Raw genomic sequence first — 22238 nt, forward strand, 5'->3', positions numbered from 1 at the left:
AAAAAGTACTTTTTTTATTTATTTTTTTTATTTTTGAGGTTGTGATGTCTTCTCACCTTTGGAGTATCTGAGCTAATATCTCAAAAACTTTGTGCTTCACTTACGATGAGCAAATGTTACATTCCAAGTGCGGTGTAGAGATAAATGAACCATATGGCATTTGTCACCTGCAGTTGAACTTCTGACTATATTTTGCAAGCAAGATAAGGCGAGTGCTTACCCGAACTTGTGTAATCCACTGGAAAAAGCAAGTATTTGCTAAGAACTTAAACATACCAGTCTCATAAGAACTTAAACATAGCAGTTTTTAAATGACTGATCAAATATGTTATACTTGTGCATATTCAAATATATGTATCCAGCATAGGGCAATTAAATGGTGAGACTGCATGCCTACTGTGCAGCCGCATGGGTAAAGGTTGGTATTGAAATGAAGCTCATGTTGATACTTCTGGAGTTACTAGCTGTCTGTCTGCTTAATTTTGCTTTTGAGCCTTGGTCTTAGAGTTAAAACAATTGCCAAGCCCAACTCCCACATATATTCATGTTTGTCTTGTATCATATCGTATGATACATATATCCTTGTGAAGGATAACTGAAATATCCTACATCCGTGTATCCAGCAATGCTGGCTGTATGTGGTACTCCAGAATTTGTTTATGATTCACACTTTCACACACATGGTGCTGTGACAGCTACTGAAGGAAAAAGGATTCTATTAGCGTGTGCTTATGAACTATTTCTTCAGTATGAAGTCCTATCCATAAAGAGTCAAATGAATGTGTGACTGAATAGTAGACAATTTGTGTTCAAAGAGTAGTCCATTCGACATTGAGTGGATGCTGACATTTCATATTGACAAACTTTAGATAGCTACACTGTGCATGGTTTCCTTGCTGACTGTTTTAATGACACATTTTGGCATTGCAGTCCTCAACTAAGGTAATTATTTGGGCAAATTTCTATGTTTAAGCTTTGCAGGTGGCGTTCATTTTGTCCATAGTTGTATCATGCTTGTATCCAAACAGCATAATTTATTTTGTCTTCACAGATATTTCGGCCGTATGTTGTTTTTGTAGCATCTTCTTGTTAAATGTACTTTGTGTTGCAACAGCAGTAAACGTAATCGATGCTGTGATGACGATGACATCATCATCATCCTTGAGGTTCTTCTCACATTTATTGATTCTTCCTACAACATTATAGCTATGCACAAATTAAATCCAAAAATAAAATTCTACTGCAAATGTCCATTATTTTAATTTTGTATAGTGCAGTTTTGCTACTTCATTGCGTGGAGCAGTTCTTGTCACTTCAAAGAATCCCTAATCTCAATTAAACAGAATGTGCCAGCTTTGGTATGAGGGAATGGAGTATTGATTTATTATTATGTAGTGGCAGTTATGGTCAGTAGCTCTTGTGTTATTGCCTTTTGGTTGGATAATGCCCTCATGGGCTCAACATTTGTTTGCTGAGTACAGGCTTAACAACCCCAGGGTTCCCGAGTTGTGTCTTTCTTGAAGAATGGGTCCAGGAGATAAAAATGACAAAGCACAACCTGTATAGTGATGCCAGAAAGATATACAAGGCCAAAGATATACAAGGCATACATTTGCTGCTTCCTTTGAATCCATTCTTAAACAGCCAGTCCAGAAAACCAATGCTACCAGTGCACAAATGGAAGCTGCTATTGTCAGTACTAGTACCTGTGTTGCAGAGCCACTTATGCTGTTGCAGTTATTTTAAAGCCTGCCACTTTCCCAGAATTTAACAAAAAGCCATGGTTGCTGATGGTGTGGAACTCCCTGTCCTTCCAAAGATTGTCTGGTTCACTGTCCAGTGCTACCTCTACCACTTCTACGGTTGTGACTCCGAAGCCTACTCGGACCAAAAAGTCAAAGTCAAAAGCACAGATCGTCCGCTGATGGAGATGGAAAGTACACTGTCCAACAATGTTGATGTCATCCTCTCTGACTTCTCTCTAATCTTCTTCAGAGGCAATGGATCTTGATGTCAGGCTGGGGCAATCATCTCATACCACAATTGAGTCTCCACCCCTTTCGGGCTCTTCTCCCTGGCAGAAAATCAGGATGATGGTGCTATCCCCATGGCAGATGGCTCCCATCCAACTTTGGAATGTAATGGGTTTAGGACATGTGTAGAGGGACTGAAACTTCCAGCACAAGATGTCCCCTGTGCTTTTGTTTGCAGGAAAAGAACTTTAAAGCATCCAACGCTGAGGAAAGGGCCGAGGGAGGGTTTTCTATATTTGTCAATAAAGTGCAACACTTATGTGCTCTCCCCCTAGCTACTGACCTGCAATCGATTACAGCTGAAATACATGTTTGCTCACTACATTTACCTGTGCACTATGCAATTGATTCTGAGGCATTAACGGATTGTATTCAACAACTATCCTGACCATATCTCGTACTGGTGAGACTTCAATGGCCATCATGTATCGTAGGGCTCAGCCTCTACTTGTCCTTGGGGTTGGGTTTTGGAAAGCTCATGACAGCTCACGAGCTGTGCATCCTCAACACAGGCACTTCCATTCATTTTTGTGTACCTACTGGGTCATTCTCAACCATAGACTTCTCTGTCTGCTCTCGAGCCCTTCCAGACTCAGCGGGACATCATTGACCACCTTCATTCCAGTGACGACTTCCCACTCTGCGCTCGCCTACTGGATAGAGCTCTCCCTGAAAGGATGCAACTACAGTGAATGATCAGCAGAGCCAACTGGATGCTGTTGAGCCAGCTGGCTGTGTTTGAATGCCGCACCGGCATCCAGGATTGGGTGAACTACATCACACGGGCAATCCACTTGCTGGTGACTTCTCCATCGCACTTGGAGACCACGTGTCCCTTGGTGGAATGATGATTGCTGTTCAGTCATTAGGGTCAGGTGTGCTGCTCTGTGACAGTTTAAGAGCTTATCAATGGCAGAAAACCTTGCAACCTTCTGTTTAGCAAGGGCAAAGCCTTGATGCGTCATCAAGTTCATGGCAGGCACCCATCAATCATTCCACATGTTCTACAGAAGTATGGGAAGCCATCAGAAGGATTCCTGGTAAAGGCAATCAGTTGCCTATAACAGCACTGTTGACTCAGAGGCATCTCCAAACACCACCTACAGATATCGCACAGACGATGGCAGAGCATTTTGTGCTGACTATTGCACACTGCTAGCCAGGATCCAGAATTCTGCTATTACTGTGCCACCATGGAAATGGGTGAATTGGACTTCAGGTCTAACAATTTGAAGTCCTACAAGTGCCCATTCTCCACGTGGGAGCTGTCTGTGGGTTGCAATACTACAGCTGATCATGACCAAATCCGATATGGCATGATGTGGAAATATTATGATGATTTAATTTGATAAGGCAAACAGGCAGCTTTCCCAGCTCATGGAGGAAGGCTGTTTTGACAGCTCTTCTCAAACCAGGAAAGGGCCAAATGTGTTCCAATAGTTACTGGAGTGAAACCTTAACGAGCTTTGTAGGAAAGACCTTGGAGTGAATGGTTAACTGTCATCTGTAATAGAGGTTGGCAACGAGGCAGCTCCTAAATTGCTCTGTATGGCTTAAAGAGATTTGTCGACCACTTGATCTTAGTAGAAGTGGCTATCCAGCAGGCTTTCCTAAGTAAACAGCATTGCGTAGGTATATTTTTTTAAATTAGTGAAGCATTCGATACTATTTGGAGACACCGTATTTTAGGGCAGTTCTACCAGTGGGGCTTCTGTGGCCAGCTCCCCATCTTTATTCAGTTCTTCTTATCAAAGTGCGTTTTTTGGTATTGAGTTGGTAATGTGCTGTCGAATAGTTTCAAGCAATAGAATGGTGTTCTTCAGGGCAGTGTTTTAAGTGTTACCATCTTTTCTTTGCCATATCCATAAAAAGTATCATGTTTACCGTGAGGGGTCCCATACAATACTCCTTATTTGTGGAAGGTTTTCCAGTGTGCTGTCCCTCATCCAGTATTGCGACAGCAACCTGTCAGTTGCAACTTGGAGGCTGGAGGGATGGTCTACAAAGACTGGTTTTATGTTTTCTGCAGAGAAGAGTGTGTGTGTGTTCAGTTTAATTGTTAACGTTGTAGTTTTAATTTATCTGAATTGTGTGTGTGGAACAACATTCTCTCTTTTAAAGACTCTGTGCAGGGTTTTGGGGCCTCATTTTGACTCCAAACTGTCGTGGTTACCAGACCTGAAGGCAAGGGCCCAGGAGGCACTGAACATTGTGAAGTGTCTTTCTGCTCAAGTTTTATAGGGTCTTTGTTTGATCGTGGCTGGACTGTGAGTGCAGAGTTTTTGGGTCAACAATGCTTTCGTACCTGAAAATTGTTGGTACTGTTCACTGTGAGGGGATCTGGGTGGCCACGGCACTTACAAGACCAGCTGAGGCAAAGGTGTGTCAACTCCTCGGTGCTCCCACTTCTCCAGCACACCACACCAATGCTGATCCAGCTATGGAACACCTCTTTATGAATCATCTGTGGCCAACGAGGCCATTTGGGGTCCATTTGAAGTGTGTGCTGGAGACCCTTGGTATGGATCACATACAGGCTCAAATCCGGGGTTTTAGCCAACTGCATCCTTGGTTACTGCAGGGCCCAGAGTAATTTTAGATTTAGTGCAGTACAGGAGAGATTGCACTCCTGCTTCTGTTTTTAATATAATATTTTCCAACATTTTAAACCAGTGCCATAACTATGTAACTGTCTCCATGGATAGGTCCAAACAGTGGGACTCAGTTGGTTGCTCAGTGTTTTACCAAATTGTGTCCTGAAGATTCAATTACCTCCAGAGTTCAATATATTTGATCCAAGCTATCTGCAATGGCACTGGAGCAGATAGATGTGCCATGCTTGCTAAATTCTTCATCCATTTTAATTCTGTGAGTGCCCTTCAGTCTCTGCAACACTTGTATCCAGCTCATGGAGTAGACTAGGATATCGAGGATGTCCTGCTTCTGCTACAGTGGCTGGGAAAGTGGTGTCCTTATGCTGGGTGCCAGGGCAAATGGATTTTACCAGGAATGAAAAGGCAAATGTAGAAGCCAGAGAGATGTGTTGTGATCCTTCATTAGCTCAGTGTGCCAGCCTGCTGCACACACTCGTCTCACTGTTAAGATACAGAGTCATACTTTGATGGGAAGATGAGTGGCTGGAAGTGACAGACAGTAAACTCCATCTAGTAAAGCCCACAACGCAGTGCTGGCATATTTCCTTCCAGCTGCACAGATGGGACGAGGTTCTTGTTACTTGTCTTCCCACAGGCCACAGCCCTATGAACCATGGCTTCTTGCTCTGGTGAGAGAACCCTTCAATATGTGGTGCTAGTGGCATATAGATCAGTTGTGCCATGTTTCATTAGGTTGTGTTTCATTTTCTGACCAGAGGTTGGCAGCAGATTTGCTGAAAGATCCACCCTATTTTTAAGTATGTTCGAACAACTGTGGTGAGAGTTTTATGGTTTTTTGGTCTGTCTGTCTCGTGTCCTAAAATTTTAGGGGGATGTTCTTAATGTGTTAACAGGGTAACACATGTTTTCTGTAAGTGGTCAGCCAGTCAAATTTCCCTGTGCCTTTCTTGTAGGCGTTCTCTTTTTTGTTTCTGTTGTAATCCCAGGTATAGCACCTTTCACCCTTCTCCGTTATCTTCAGATGTGTGGGATAGCGTGATTGTGTGTACCAATGTGAGTTAAGTGGGAGTGAATGAGTGTCATTTTATAGATTTCTTCCTCACTGTGTGAAAACAATTTTGGTCATTTTATCCACATCTGTTTCCTTTAATACATGTAAGGGTGCTGATAACCTCACCATTGAGCGCTTGTAAGCAATACACACACACACACACACACACACACACACACACACACACACCTTCTTGTTGGATAGTGTCACTAAATGCTTAACCTTTTTTTTGCTTCCTACGATTTTGAAGGTGTGTAAAGAAGGTGGTGAAACCAGTATTAATGATGTAATACCAATGCAAACAGAATTTCCAATGCGTTTTTACTTTACCCTGTTATGTTCATTGTAGCACTCTATGGCAAAAAGGATGGTGTATTGCTGATTTTCAGAGAAAATAAATGTGTGCTAATGGTTTTGCTTGCCCTCACAGGTAAATGCGAAAGCTCCATTAATCTGTACTCATGTTGCAGAAGGGCATTCACGTGCCGTACTCTCTGTATATGCTACTGATGACTTGCTGTTCAGTGCCTCCAAAGGTAAGTTCTGTGTGTTTATACTTCACAATCACCAACATGTGCACAAATCTATTAATAAGTAATAACGATAAAAAGGCTTACTTTTTTTAATCAAATTTTGTGAATAAGGAGAGGATGCAACACTGAGAAGCAAAATAAATCGCTCCTTTCTTCATATTAACCATAACTGATCTAGCACACAATCATTAAATTACATAACTGTATTTTGACTACATTCGTGGCATTTCTGTTGGCCAGTGATTTTTATCATGTGACCCAGTATTAGTAGATAATGAGAGAACTTGACAGAAACTTGTCTATTTTCCCCCTTGTTTTGTACTTGGGACTTTCTATTCATTTATACATTCTTCGTTTACTGGAGATGCTTAATAATAGTGTTCCATTCACCATTTTCTTGCTGTACTCTTTCTTCTGTTGCTGGATTAACTGCAGATGAAAGTACACTTTGTTATGAAAGTGTGTTAACATTTGTTTGAAAGATTGAACAAAAAATCTTTCTCCTTTTATGTTCCACAAAAGGGATATAGTCCTGAATTTCCACCCTTTAAAATATTGTTTATTTATAACTTGTTATATTTATTCAAATTCTAATTTGTGTAATTTTTTTCCTTCAAAATGATCAACAGCACAATCACTTCTTTTCCAGATCGCACAGTAAAAATCTGGGATTTACAAACTGGTGTTGAAAGACAGTCACTTCGTGGTCATCCAAACAATGTTGTTTCAGTTAAGTATCATGAAGAGTCCCGCCTGGTGTATAGTGTATCCTCAGCCTATGTGAAAGTCTGGGACCTCAGAGACAGAGGAGCTAAATGTATTAAAACTTTATGGTAAGTTATGTTTCAGCCTAAGCTAATGTGACAGGTTTATTCATAGGCAATTTGTATAATTAAAGAATAGTGAGATATATTATAAATATCATTTAAATATGAAATTTGTGAAAAATAAAACTCATATCTCATATTCAGAGACAAGGGAAATGCGCAGGAGAGGAGCCATTTTATATTACATAGACAATGAAGTACCTCATACTTTGGTGTTAATATTGGATGTTACTCGCTTCTGTTTGTTCAAAAAATTGTTTTAAACAAAGACAAAAAATCATATTATCATCCAAAACAACTAACAGTTCACTGAAATGCATATCAAAGTACCAATTTTCTGAAAAGACAAACTTTAGGCTGAAAATATTCACTTGTATTTGGTGCATGTTGAACGTTTTGACCATTTCCCACTGAGGCAGTTAAGTTTCATTGTGAAGGTAACCTGTAAAAAGGCTGTGTTCACAAGAAATATGGTCCCACACCCTTGAGCAATATTCTGAGATGGAATGTACAAATGTCATGTGTTCAGTCTCCTTCGTAGACTGACTGCGTTTTTCCAGTATCCTGCCAGTAAAATGAAGTCTAAAATTACAAAAGATAAATATAATAATATACAGTCGAATGGCGGTTTTCTCTTTTAAAAATGAAGTGGTAGAGCACAGGTATTGTTATAAGTTGAATGATTCCAGCAGTGACTAATTGATATCATAGTTACAGAATACAATGTTTTTACATCTAGTGATGTTCACAGTTTTACATTTGTGAACATTTAAAGCACATGGCCAAAATTAATACTGTTTTGAAGTCTAAGGTAATTCTCATTTATTGTTCTGTCTTAGTTGCAGATTTTTGATCAGTTCACTCTGGACCATCTTCATATCTACAACAAAGTAAATCTATGATATTAATATAATAGAGGGAAACATTCCACGTGGGAAAAATATATCTAAAAACAAAGATGATGTGACTTACCAAATGAAAGTGCTGGCAGGTCGACAGACACACAAACAAACACAAACATACACGCAAAATTCAAGCTTTCGCAACAAACTGTTGCCTCATCAGGAAAGAGGGAAGGAGAGGGAAAGACGAAAGGATGTGGGTTTTAAGGGAGAGGGTAAGGAGTCATTCCAATCCCGGGAGCGGGAAGGCTTACCTTAGGGGCGAAAAAAGGAAAAAAGGACGGGTATACACTCGCGCGCACACACACACACATATCCATCCACACTGGATGTGTTTGTTTGTGTGTCTGTCGACCTGCCAGCACTTTCATTTGGTAAGTAACATCATCTTTGTTTTTAGATATATATTTCCTACGTGGAATGTTTCCCTCTATTATAACCATCTTTGTTTTTAGATATACAAAGTAAATCTAAATATATACCATCTTATGAAGACACATTAAGTTGCAGACAGGCACAGTTAAGACACTTACACAAAGCTTTCAGCAATAGCCTTCATCAGCAAAAGAGAAACAGAGGCTCACTTACACCATTGATACACACAAGCAAGCACACCTCAGGACACATGACTGTCAACACCAGCAACTCACCCCCGAATGCCCTGACCCGAATGCGCAAATGCCCATTAAGACCTGAGGTGTTGGAGTTGACACTCATGTGAGCATGAGATGTGCTTGGTTGTGTGTATGATTGGTGTGCGCCCCTCTGTTTCTCTTTTGCTGATGAAGGCTGTGGTCAAATACTTTGTGTAAGTGTCTTTTAATTGTGCTTGTCTGCAACTTAGTGTGTCTTTTTTATGGTGAGTAGCAATCTGTATTTTCTTATGTTGCTGTGTGGAGTTTCCATTGTTCGATTATGTACCATCTAATATTTTACAGTAAGTAGAAAAGATAAGAATTTTACATAAGTGTAGAATTTTCCTAAGTAGTTGCGTCAGAAACCTGTCCTGGCTACACAGAACTACATATCACAGTACTGTTTTTTTGCAACTGTGGTCAGTGTTTTAAATAAGTATAAGGTGAAGTAGGGGGGAGGGGGAAGGGCTGATTGGGGCAGGTGAAAGGAATTAGGGAGGGGGTGGTGGGGATGTCATGAGGTTAACAAGAGAAGTTGTGCTAAAATTATGGAACATGCAGTTTTGTAAAAATTCTCATTGAAACACTAATAGTGTAGAGCAGTGGATGCATAGAATGTAAATTGCATATGGTTTCATCTGCCAGAGATTGTGGTCGTGTGGTCGCGCGTGCGCACGTGTGTGTGTGTGTGTGTGTGTGTGTGTGTGTGTGTGTGTGTGTTGTTTTCAGAATGAGATTTTCACTCTGCAGTGGAGTGTACACGGATATGAAACTTCCTGGCAGATTAAAACTGTGTCCCGGACTGAGACTCGAATTTGAGACCTTTGCCTTTCGCGGGCAAGTGCTCTACCATCTGAGCTACCCAAGTGTGACTCACGACCCATCCTTACAGTTTCAATTCTGCTAGTACCTCGTCTCCTACCTTTCAAACTTCACAGAAGCTCTTTTGCGAATCTTGTAGAACTAGCACTGCTGGAAGAAAGGAGGTCCCGAGTTCGAGTCTTGGTCCTGAACACAGTTTTAATCTGCCAGGAAGTTTCATATCAGTGCACACTCCACTGCAGAGTGAAAACCTCATTCTGGAAACATCCCCCAGGCTGTGGCTAAGCCATGTCTCCACAATACCCTTTCTTTCAGGAGTGCTAGTTCTGCAAGATTTGCAGAAGAGCTTCTGTGAAGTTTGGAAGGTAGGAGATCAGGTACTGGCAGAATTGAAACTGTGAGGATGGGTTGTGAGTCGTGCTTGGGTAGCTCAGATTATAGAGCACTTGCCTGCGAAAGGCAAAGGTCATGAGTTTGAGTCTTGGTCCGGCACGCAGTTTTAATCTGCCAGGAAGTTTCAAGTTTCAACTGTTTGTTTTCATAATATTATTGATTTTCAATCTGTGATGAATAAGTTATTAAAACTGCCACTAAGCGAGCATGAGAGGAATGAAGAATCACTATTAGAAAGCACTTTTCTGTGAACAACAGTTATCCAATCTCAACAATAACTAAATTACTAGAGAAAATTGAAAAATAACAACAATGTAAAATCGGTGGCAGCACACTGACATGTAAACAGGAAGAAATTTTTGTACATGCCCATTAGTTAAAAAGGCTGGGTTTCAGAAGTTATTGCTAGGAAACTTTGTAACACCAATTTGCATATAGGGTTTAAAACTAATGACATTATTTGCTTCACACTGATGCACCATGTGAATAGAAAAACCCCAAAATTAATGGCAGCAAGTGCTTATAAATTAAAGTGTGGAATCTGTCCAAAAGTTGACATAGGTCAAACAGGCAGGATGTTTGAAATACGCTTCAAAGGGCATGTTTCAGTTCATAGTAACAAAACTGTGTTTGGTGAGCATCCCCTAAAATTAAAGCATGCTACTGTCTACAAGTGCCTGACAACACATTAAGTCAGCAGAATGCTTTTATTAACGGTGTATTTTCTAGAAACTTTGAGAGCCTCTTCCAACTGCCCATTTCATTGCAGCACATGTGGGATCGACAGCCCCACTCACTGAGAAGAAACAGCACAGTGCATTGGCTCACAGTGACCTAGCAGCAGGGCAACATGCAGCATACATACTGCAAAACTGCACGCTGTACAGTGCCATCAAATAGAAGCAAATGCAATTAACGATAATTGCCACACCCTGTTCCTCATGACTTTAAGTGCAGCACATAGTTTCACTTTTATAAATTATTTTTTATATATTTTTACACATTTTTACAGCTTTATAGTTTCAATGCTTTTTTTAAAATTCATAATATTCATGCAGTCCTAGGCCTTCGACATAATCCCACTTGCATAATTTGTTATCTTTGTGTCTTTCACTGTTTATGTGTTCACTCTTATAGGGCTGTACTTTTAATATTTTAATGCAAATAATTTTTCTACAATTTTATTTTCATACTTTCATCGCAGGAACTTGCGACTTTATACTTTCAATGTTTATACTTTGAGTATCTTCAGCTACTAATTCAGTTTTCGCGACTATTTCCACTTTTATAATCTACTATGTTAGCCACCATTTATGGTTTTATGCATCCATTCTGTTATCTTAACAGAAGGTTTTTTACGTTATTGATTTTTTGCAAAACCCTTAACATCCCTGCCACTATCCCTCCTTCTGCCTCCTCTCCTCACCCCCATGTCTTCTTTGCTCAATCTCAGTCCTTCCTTGCTCCATTTTGTAATTTCACTGTTTTATGCTGATTACATTTTGTGTACCCGTTGTTCTACACTATTTGTGTTTCATCAAGAATTTTCTTTAATTATGTGTTGCATAATTTTAGCATGACCTTTTTTTTTAAACTCAAGATATTCCCACCACCCCTCCCTGCTTCCTTTCACCTCCCCTAATCGGCCTCATTCCGTTTCCCCTTCCCCCTATCTCCAACATATACCTGTTTAAAACATTGACTGCAGTTACAAAACTCAGTACTCTCATACGTGGTTCTGAGTAGACAAACCAGATTGCTGATGCAGCTACTTAGGTAAATTGTAGTTCATGTAAAATTCTTGTCTTTTCTACTCATTGTACAATATTAAAAAAAAAATATTAGATGGTACATATTTAGTTTTACTTTGTTTTAAATCTGAAGATGATCCAGAGTGATTGAAATATATAATCAAAGTATAAATGTGCAATGAGATGGAACAATAAATGAGTATTACCTTAATAATCTAAATAACTGCTGAGTCTCTCCAGATGGTTATGTTGCCTATACTGATTTTGAAATCTTATTAAGATATAACTGAATATTCCACATCCACATACATACTTTGGGAACCACCATATACTTGTACCGCTAATAACCACTCTATTCCTTGTTCAATTCATAAATAGAGCAGTGGAGAAATGACTGTCTCTGTGCTTCCACATGGAACCCTGATTTCTCATATTCCATCTTTGTGATCCTTATGCAAGATGTATGCTGGTGACAGTTACATCATTTTGCAGTCTGTCACAGATGCTGGTTCCTAAACTTTATGAATAGTGTTTTATGAAAAGAATGGTTTTCTCCCTCCACTAAGTCCCATTTGAGTTTAAGGAGCATTTCCATTTTATTTGCATGCTGAATGAACCTATTGGTAATAAATCTAGCAGCACACCTCTGAATTGCTTTAATATCTTCTTTTAATCTGTCTTGGAGGGGATATCAAACATTTGAGCAGCATTCTAGAATGGGTTGTAACGTGGGTTATGTATGCACCTCTTTTACAGATGAGCTACACTTTTTTAGAATTCTCTTGATAAACCTAAGCAGACCATTTGCTTTCCCTATAACTATTTCCTGCAGCTGGTATTACATGCTTGCTTCATTTCAAATCACTTCCCAGCTTTATACCTAGAAATTTAATTTAAATGACTATAGTGAATAGCTCACCAGTAATTCTATATTCAAACATAATGAGACTGTTTTTCATACTCATTGGCATTGATCTCATTTTTCCAGATTTTGAGCAAGCTGCCATTCATCAAATCAAATAGAAATTCTGTCCAAGTCATCTTGTATTCTCCACAATCGCTAAAAGAAGATACTGTATCATACACTACAAATTCATTAGTGAATAGTTGCAAGAATGCTGGTGACCCTATCCATTAGATCATTTATGTATGTAGGAAACAATAGTGATCCTGTCACACTTCCCTATGGCACACCTGATGACACCTTTGTTTCGACCTTATGTGTAAGCCGTGTCCTATACACCCATGGACCAACTCCTGCAGCAGTCCAATCACAGGCATTTCCTACCCTATAAATGCCAGGGCCACATCTAAGAGTAGCTATGCTGCAATTACTATGCAGCTTGTGTGTGCACATGGCAAGTAACCAACTGTCTACTTGCATGAATGGCCACTGCCAAACTGTGGCAAACCACAACCATGACCATCTAGTTGCTGAACAAGCTGCACATCACAATGCAAATGAATTCAATAGTTGCTTCATTATCCAAGCCATTTGGATACTCCCTTTCAGCACTAGTTTCTCTGAATTAGGCAGGTGGACATTGTCTCTCTAGCTTATGCTGCACTTTAGCAATCCCCCTGACCTACACCTCTGCTAACCTGTTTGCCATTGCCTCACCTCACCTCATCTCACCTTACCTTTCCCTTCTCTCCTCTGTCCACCCCACTCCTTTCCCATCTAGCTCATCAACTGCTGTCTCCCATCACCCTTTCTCCCCTCCCCTCCCCTCCCCTCAGGCATGTATTCTCTTCTCTCCTCCCCTCCCACTTTTCCAGTCTTCCCTCCCTACTCCCTGTATTCCTCATCATCTTCACCTTCTTCTCCTTTCCTACCCTTCCTGCCCACCGTTCTCCCTCTTTTTCTATCTATTATATGCTCTACCAATTGAAATCCTTTCATTTTTTCATGCAGCCACTGAGCCATATGTCGAAAGACCTGTCTCACACCATACCACTACCACTCCCCACCTTGGGCATCACTCCCTACCCATCCCCATCTCTCTTACTTGGACAACTGCTGCTGATAATCAACAGTCAGTCTCATTGCAGCCACAGCCGTGTGTGTGTGTGTGTGTGTGTGTGTGTGATTTATTTATTATCCTTTCAGGAATTTCCATTGTTATGGATCTACTGTATGTTATGGCTAAACTGGGAGGCAACTAAGCTGAAATTCTGTATAAAATCTGACATAAATTCCATCATGCCCTGTTACCTTGTTTACTTCTTGCAGTTTTAACTGTTCTTCGATGCCACTGGCACTAAAATGTGTATAATTTGTCCTTGGAGAGATGTGAAAGATAAACTGTGGCATTATAGCTGTATCTTCCTTAGTAAAGAAGTATTTGGAAATGTATTGCAGCAATTCTGGTTCTGCTGTGTTTCCCTCAATTTCGGTTCCTGTATCACTCTAGAGCATCTGGATACACACTTTTGTACCACAGATAGCCTTTACACATGATCCAAATTTCTTTGGGTTTTGTGAGAGATCTTTTGATAAAATTTGTCTATGGCAGTCATTGAAGGCTTCTTCATACAGTGCCTTGTGTGTGCCAAATATTTTATCATTCAGTATCTCTGTCGAAGGCACAATGCTTTTACAAGTATTATGCAAAAGCCACTGGTTCTTTACAGTGACCGTATACCATGGAGGCTCCCTACCATAATGGCTCATCCTAGGTGCATATCTGACCTGGGTGTAGCCAAGTGTTCTTTTAAAGTTGAGCCACAGTTCAGATGCTCCTGCCTCGTGGTCACTGATACCAGTTTCAATATGGTCATCCTCGAAGGCCTAAAGTATATTTGTTGCAATTAGGTCTTGTATGTTGCTATCATGTGTGGGTCCCCAAACCATATGTTCTCATTAGTTTTCTGAGAGCATTTCGTAATTTTTCTCAAGTATTACCACACCACCTATTACAAAACTTTAACTATCCCAATTAATTGGTGGTTCATTAAAGTCTCCTCCAATGAAGACTGAATCATTGGGAATGTGTGTACTAGCAAACTTAATTTCTTCTGAAATTTTCATTTACATCTGAGAGTGAGGCAGGTGTTCAGTAGAAGGATCCAATTAAAAGTTAATGCTCATCCTTGATACTGAGTCTTTGCTATACAATCTCACTTGCAGCTTCAATTTCTATCTCATTGGATATGTGTTGCTGCAACAAAAACAGCAGCTCCAATTTTTTTGTAGTCTAATGCTATACTTTTGCATGTTATTGTAGCTACTAAAAATTGTAGTACATTATAATTATAACAGCAGTTTTTCAGGGAGCATAGTTTACATATGTTGGTTTCAATGAATTTTACACTAATTTCTTTTCCATGCTAGTTGCCAGTTTCTGCATCAACTTTTCAACTGCAATAGAGAAATTATTGTAACCCTGTTACTGACTGCTTGTAATGATTTTGATGGTTTGTGTGAGGACTTTCAGTGGCTGGTTTACTTTCCCTGGGTTTCATGTAAAATAGTTTAGCACTCTGGCGGGAGCCGATGTATACAAATATGTGATTGCTTAAGTGACTATGCTAGGTACATACTCTTAAAGTCTCTCCTAAATAATAAAATACTGCACCTGAACAATAAGCCTTTTATTCATTAAGGGACTCAGTTGAAAGAGATTCTTAAGTAGCATAATATCAACAAAGAAGGTAACACAATTTATTTGCACCAAATTAACTTGACCTCAATGAACACTTTTTGGCTGGCCGGTGTCGCCGAGCGGTTCTAGGTGCTTCAATCTGGAACTGCAACCGCTACGATCGCAGGTTCAAATCCTGCCTCAGGAATGGATGTGTGCGATGTCCTTAGGTTAGTTAGGTTTAAGTAGTTCTAAGTTCTAGGGGACTGATGACCCCAGAAAGTCCCATAGTGCTCAGAGCCATTTGAACCATTTTTGAACGCTTTTCCCTTGCTTACACTTTGGGTGTAAATAAAGTACAGAATGAACTGATATTTATCTTTGTTCTTCTTTCAAATTGCAAGATATTGAAAATACAGGGTGATTCAAAAAGAATACCACAACTTTAGGAATTTAAAACTCTGCAACGACAAAAGTCAGAGCTAAGCACTATCTGTCGGCGAATTAAGGGAGCTATAAAGTTTCATTTAGTTGTACATTTGTTCGCCATTTCAGCCAATAAAGTTTTTGATCCCTTTTTCTTCGAAGGTGCTACTGTAACTGGACTACAGTATCTGGAGATATTAGAGAATTGGCTGTTCCCTCAGCTCCAACAAGAAGCACAACAATTCATATTTCAGCAGGATGGAGCGCCACCACATTGGCACTTATCTGTCCGTAACTATCTGAATGTCAACTGCCCGAGGCGATGGATCGGCCGCCAGGCAGCCCGTGACAGAGTACGTCATCACTGGCCTCCAAGAAGCCCTGATCTTACCCCTGCGATTTTTTCTTATGGGGGTATGTTAAGGATATGGTGTTTCGGCCACCTCTCCCAGCCACCATTGATGATTTGAAACGAGAAATAACAGCAGCTATCCAAACTGTTACGCCTGATATGCTACAGAGAGTGTGGAACGAGTTGGAGTATCGGGTTGATATTGCTCGTGTGTCTGGAGGGGGCCATATTGAACATCTCTGAACTTGTTTTTGAGTGAAAAAAAAACCTTTTTAAATACTCTTTGTAATGATGTATAACAGAAGGTTATATTATGTTTCTTTCATTAAATACACATTTTTAAAGTTGTGGTATTCTTTTTGAATCACCCTGTATATTGTGGTTTTCTCTCTACTTGTGTATTGTACTATATGATGTTTCATTTTCTTTCTGTAGCTCGTCAGGTATGACAGCAGATGGACCTGTTGGATTTTCAACTCCATCAAGAATGCTGCAGGCTCCAGTGGGTGAAATGCCCCTCAATGATGTAGCACTTAACCATTGTGGAACAGTGCTGTATACTGCAGCCTCGGATCGTGTGCGTGTATGGGATCTCAGAAAGTAAGGGTTTGTTTCTTTCTACAGTTTAATTACTGCCTGTAAAATTAGCTCTGCACTGAATATTTCTTGCCATCTATTAAAGTGTCTTGTTCTTGTCTTACCATCTCACCATCTCTTTTTATTCACTTTCCACATTTCACATATTATGTTCAAGTCAGTATGTAATGAAATTGTTCTTAGAGAGTTCTGTGTGCATCTGTTGAACTCCAGTATCCTTGCATAAATCTTCCTTTTGTAACTGACTTCATTGGTGCATTCATTGTAGAGATACTGTAGACCTTTGTTGTAGATGCAGAGAAGGATACAGGAGTGTGAGTTGTAATTTGAAATACCAGAAAATTCAGTTTATCTTCCTTCTGAAGATAAGAGTATTAGTCTATATGAAGAGGCTATGGAATTATGATGAATTTCCTTGAGACAGATGAAAACAGTATTGATCACATTTTTCTCAACTGGTTGCTTCTAGCAAATACTTTTACGGGGCACAAAAACTAAATATAACTGTATGGAGTTGTGTTGTTTTTCTGTTACAGTTTTTGTGAGAAACTCAAAGAGTTAAAAACTTCTTAGTGTGAGTCCTGTAGCCTTTAAATAAGCAGCAATTTCCTTTTGGTTTTGGTTAAATTAATGATATTGTAGTACATTACAACTGCCATATGACTTGTGTTTCAGTTCATTCAATGCTTCATTAGGAATGAAAAAGTTAATGATTTGATTTATGACTGGTTCTAGCCTAATTTTTGCATTTAGAAGTGTTTCACTTTTTACAGCACTGTGTGTGTGTGTGTGTGTGTGTGTGAGAGAGAGAGAGAGAGAGAGAGAGAGAGAGAGAGAGAGAGAGAGAGAGAGAGCAATAAAGCCTTGCTTAGTACGTGACAGGGATGTTCAAATTAACTGTTGTCTCGATGACTACTTTTCTTTCTGTTACTGCTGTGGGGGTATTGAGCCTGTGACAAGTCACATACAAGAGGCTGTAGCATTTTGACTTCATTTGATTAAGTGGCATGGATAATACCTATATGAAGTAATGATTTTTCAGAGACAACAATGTTTGTGTTTACTACAGTGGGCAGCTACAGCCTTCAGTAAATGAAGAGGTCAAGTTTGATAATATTGATCACTTAATGATTTAAAGTAATTATTTACACATGTCTTTCAGTAAGCTACTGCCACATTTAATTTTTCCAAATACACTTGAGTAGAGACTCCAGAGCCTGATATAAGATAAAATCATCTTTACATGTATTGGGGGGGAGGGGGGGGGGAATTGTTATCGATCAAAGCAAAAGATCATCGGATCTGTTTACCATCAGTCTGTCCCTGTAAGGATTTCCTCACTATTAGAAAAAAGTACTCATTCTTCATTGTGGTAGGAAAGGAAATGATATTAAATTTAACTACCAGCAATAGTCATTGCGTACTTGATAATTGCTACATTACTTTACCATTTTCTAAATTTCTTTTTAAAATCTTAATCTTTCAGCTACTTTGATGCTATCTTCCATCTCTTTCTTTCCTGTACTAATCTTTTTCATCTGTGTGCAGCTGTTACGGCCAACATTATCTGAAATTAGTTTTTTCATGTTCCAGTCATTGTCTATCTCTACAGTCTTACTCTTTTACTAATCTTCCAGTACCAAACTAATTATTTATGAACCACAAATATTTCCCTTCTACTGGTAATGGTTTTTCATTGAGCTCTTCCCTTGACTGTTCTTCACTTGCATAGCCATTATATGACAGTTTCTGTTGGAAACTTCTTTATTCTTGTTGCTCTCTGTGCAGTAGTAGTTGTCTAGACAACATTAATGTCACTCAATTACATTTACTTTTCATGTCTTCAGAGTTGTGCATGATTTTCCTGTAAGATGTATTGATTTTTTTCTGCAGTAATCTTTTTCTCAGTTTCTTCAGTAGTCTCCCTCATGATTCTGATTTAACCTCTTTGCACTTACTGTTAATTTTATTTTGGAGCAGCTTATAATGCTGGCTTCCTGTCTTAGTTTTAGCAGTCCTGAATTTTCTTCTTTCATCACTAAGCTGCAGTATTTACTGAGATATCTCTAAGATTCTTGCCTCTGCCCATACAATAACTTTGGTGTCCAGACCCACCTTAATTATTTGAACCAAACAGTTCTCAACTCTTTTATTTTTGTTGACTGGTCACTGAGCTAAGGAATTTTAGTATTGACTCTCTCTCTCTCCCATCTTTCTGCTCTTCTACTTCAACACACACTACTTTTTTCATCTTCCTCAATTTCTCTGCTGTTAATCGCTACAAAGTTGTGGCTATACCTGGGTATACCTTGCAGTGTAGTATAGCTGTACCATAGGGGCAACCACATCAGTGGGATATCTGTTCAAAGATCACTCTCACAACTGAGTAGTCCTTTGTAGATAATAGGAGTGCCTGTATAGATAACGAGATCTCAGGTGGCAGGACAGTACTAAGCAAAGAAGAGAAGGCTGAAAGGTGGAAGGGAAACAAACCGGAAGTTAATATTATGGAAAAGTGAAGTGATTTTTTTTAAAGACAGTGGATAAGCCATATAAGAACAAAGGATAAACTCAAAATAGACTCAGATGTGAGAAAAAATACTAGCAGTGCAGAGAAAAGCAAGAAGCAAGTACAGACAAAATTGTCAGAAGTGCAAGTTTAAGTCAAGGTGATGCACATATTCTGTGGGAGTGTTAGGAATCAGAGGATGTAAAAAACAGTTATTTTCAGTTGTTTCTATCAAAATTGAAGCATGTTTTGTAGTATGATGAAGATAGTAAACATGAAACCCTGATTAAATGAGGTATTGGCTTAGAATATTAGAATATCTGATCAACTGCAAAATAAAAAAAAAAAAATAAATAAATAAAAAAAAAACTCTATGTACTTATTTTCTTCAGTGTTATGGTTCTTTGGTGACTGAGCAAACTATTTTACTGTTTTTGCAGATATGAGCCAGTGGGAAAACTTGTTGGCGGTCACCAAGCTGCTGTAATGTGTTTGGCAGTCGGAAAACTGTCAGAAGATGAGGATATTGTTGTAACAGGATCCAAAGATCATTATATAAAAGTAATATTTGCTTGTTCTTTAACTTTTTTTCAATAATTTTGTAATGGAAGAGATTATATAGCTTTACTTATTTTCATTCACAGGTTTTTGAAGTGAACAGAGGGAGTTCGAATGTCTTCCAGCCTAAAATGAATCTGAATCCTCCACACTATGATGGAATCCAGTCTCTGGCAATTAGGGGAGATATTTTATTTTCTGGGTCACGTGATATGTGCATAAAGAAGTGGGATTTGTCTAAGCAAGAACTCATACAGGTACCATCAATAATTTACTTTCAAGATATCTTTTAAACTACATAACTCATTTAATACCATTTCCGCTGAACCGAAACACAGTTAACAGTAGTGCTTTAGGGGTAATGATATCCCTGAAAGTAGAGCATCATAGATGAGACTATCATTGCTAACATGAGATTGTCTGCAGGCATATCATGTAAGTCAATATTTTAAGTTTGATAGTATCCTGATATGGAGACAAAATGGAAGGGCAGCTAAAATATACTGTGATTATCCCAATAGAAGGAAAATGAAGGAAACATTGATATTGTCAGATATGGACAGTTCTGATGCAAGAAAACATGCTGGAGAAGGGAAGAGATTTTGGTTTTGACAAATGGATATAATTTGTATTGGTGTGAGAACTTGAAGAGTCATGTAACAATCAGTTCAGTAACTGGTGCAACCATTCTTATAAGCAAAATCACAATATGAGAAAATCTTCATAACCCAGTATTTTAGTGATGTTCATCTAACAAGATAGACGTAACTATGGATCCAGATAGACACTTACGTTACTCTGAGCACCTTTCTCAGAAATAGTGTAACAAATTACAGAAATCAAAATTTGTTGACAATGTAAATATTCGGCTTGATATCTGACGGAAAACGTGATGCCTTATGCGGCATGTTATTCAACACTGCCTCTTGTAGGAGTGCATTTTGGGATGTTCACACAGATTATCAGACCATTACAAACTGTGATCACTCAAACTTTTTGTATAATCTGAGTGTTTCTGCAGGATAGAACCAACAGCTTAATACCCCTCTATTAACTGTGTTTCATCATGATTATACCTGTGGTCGGTGCAGCCAAATGGTTTGCATTCTGTGGTAAAGTGGTAAAGTAGTCAGTGAATCTGAGAGTAGAGGGAGCAGAAGTTTTCTAATGGAGAAAGAACTTGGTGTTGCTGACTATATCACAGTGATAGTTAACTGTGAGACATCAACAAATACAAGTTTTCTAAACTATATGTGAAACCAAACGTTAACAATTTCCACAAGTGTGACTAAAGCTAATGTTAATTGTGCAATCGAGCAAGTAAAATCAGCTGTCCTGGTAGAGATATTTATGCATGCTTCCTCATTGTGCTAACTGCAGAGAATGAATATGCTGTTGCTACTTCTTAGGAGAGCTGTTAAAATACTGTAAATCAGGAACAAAAATGAGTATGAATTGAAATATCATATTGATAATAATCTGTACAGTAGGTATTGCTGAGGGAAAATAGTGTAAACTGTGAAAGAGGAGTGGAGGTCATAGAGACTAATGTTGTCGAGTACCTTAAATATTGTGGTCATTCACTTGCAATTCTGTTCAGTAAGAATGACTGACAAGTGTATCTGTGTCTGCGACTGTTTTATTGAATGACCTGTGTATAACATGAAGGAAACTTTCCTATTTCATGAATTTACTTACATCTAGTTTTTATTTTATTTTTGTATTTTTAATAGAGTAAATATTTTTATGTCAGTGGATATATGATAGCTACAGGCATAATTAGGTCTTATTTCAGTTACATCAGAATCATCTGTCAGACATACAAGAAGCATGAATTTACTGATCGATTGAAGTACATGCCACCAGGATTTGAATGTGAAATCCTGTATTTCATAGGCTATAGTCTTACTCCTTGAGCTATCCAGAACAGCTCACAAGACATGCTTAAATGATCAGTCTTATTAGAGGCCAGGCTCACTGACTTCATAATATACCATGATGAAGATGCAGGATGGTTGACTGGGCAGCAGATATGAAAACCAGTTCCTCAGGCATAACGGAATCAAAAATGCAATGGTAACAACATGTTTATTCAGCAGAATTGATACAGACAATGTAGACAGTGTCGTAGTGGTATGCGATGACCCTTGGAGGCTGTGTTTGCCCAGTGATGCACAGAGCAGCATGAGATGGCAACAGCGTTGCCTGGCTGGAAAGGCTGCCACAACAAAGGAACGGTGTGAATGCCTTGGTGAGTATGCTGCTACATCAGGGCTGCAGAAGTCTGATGCACAGCTGCATTTGGGTGTCGGCTGGACATGCCATTAGGTGTAAATGCAGCCAGCAGCTTACAGTGAATCAGGTGCAGAAGGCATCAAAGTGCAGTCTGCTATCAGAAAACCCTGTGGAGACACCCAGGAGTTGGTTGATGTCAGCCTGCAGTAGACTCCAGCAGGAAGGTGCCAATTGCTACAGTTACATCAGGACTAGATGTGGCTCATGTACCAGTGACTAGCAGAGCCTTTGGATAATTTTAGATGAGACTGGATGACCCACATTCGGGGGATGGCTGATGTGGAGACATTTTCATTGTAGGCCAGCAGTTGATAACAGATACCATTAGGTCCAGGAGACTAGTATTTAAATCATC

At 39.2% G+C, this 22238-nt stretch overlaps 1 protein-coding gene across 3 annotated transcripts in view; it reads left to right on the forward strand.

The window, feature by feature from the left end:
• LOC124795495 (kinesin-like protein KIF21A) overlaps positions 1–22238 on the forward strand; it is a 493366-nt gene that overhangs the window by 422699 nt on the left and 48429 nt on the right. For all 3 annotated transcript variants that reach the window (XM_047259545.1, XM_047259547.1, XM_047259546.1), the window contains 5 exons: positions 6130–6235; positions 6882–7065; positions 16360–16524; positions 19471–19591; positions 19675–19845. In XM_047259545.1, the coding sequence (XP_047115501.1) occupies positions 6130–6235; positions 6882–7065; positions 16360–16524; positions 19471–19591; positions 19675–19845 (747 nt within the window). The remainder of the gene's footprint in view (positions 1–6129; positions 6236–6881; positions 7066–16359; positions 16525–19470; positions 19592–19674; positions 19846–22238) is intronic.

The sequence above is a fragment of the Schistocerca piceifrons genome, chromosome 4 (assembly GCF_021461385.2).
Source record: "Schistocerca piceifrons isolate TAMUIC-IGC-003096 chromosome 4, iqSchPice1.1, whole genome shotgun sequence".
Taxonomy (NCBI): Eukaryota; Metazoa; Arthropoda; class Insecta; order Orthoptera; family Acrididae; genus Schistocerca; species Schistocerca piceifrons.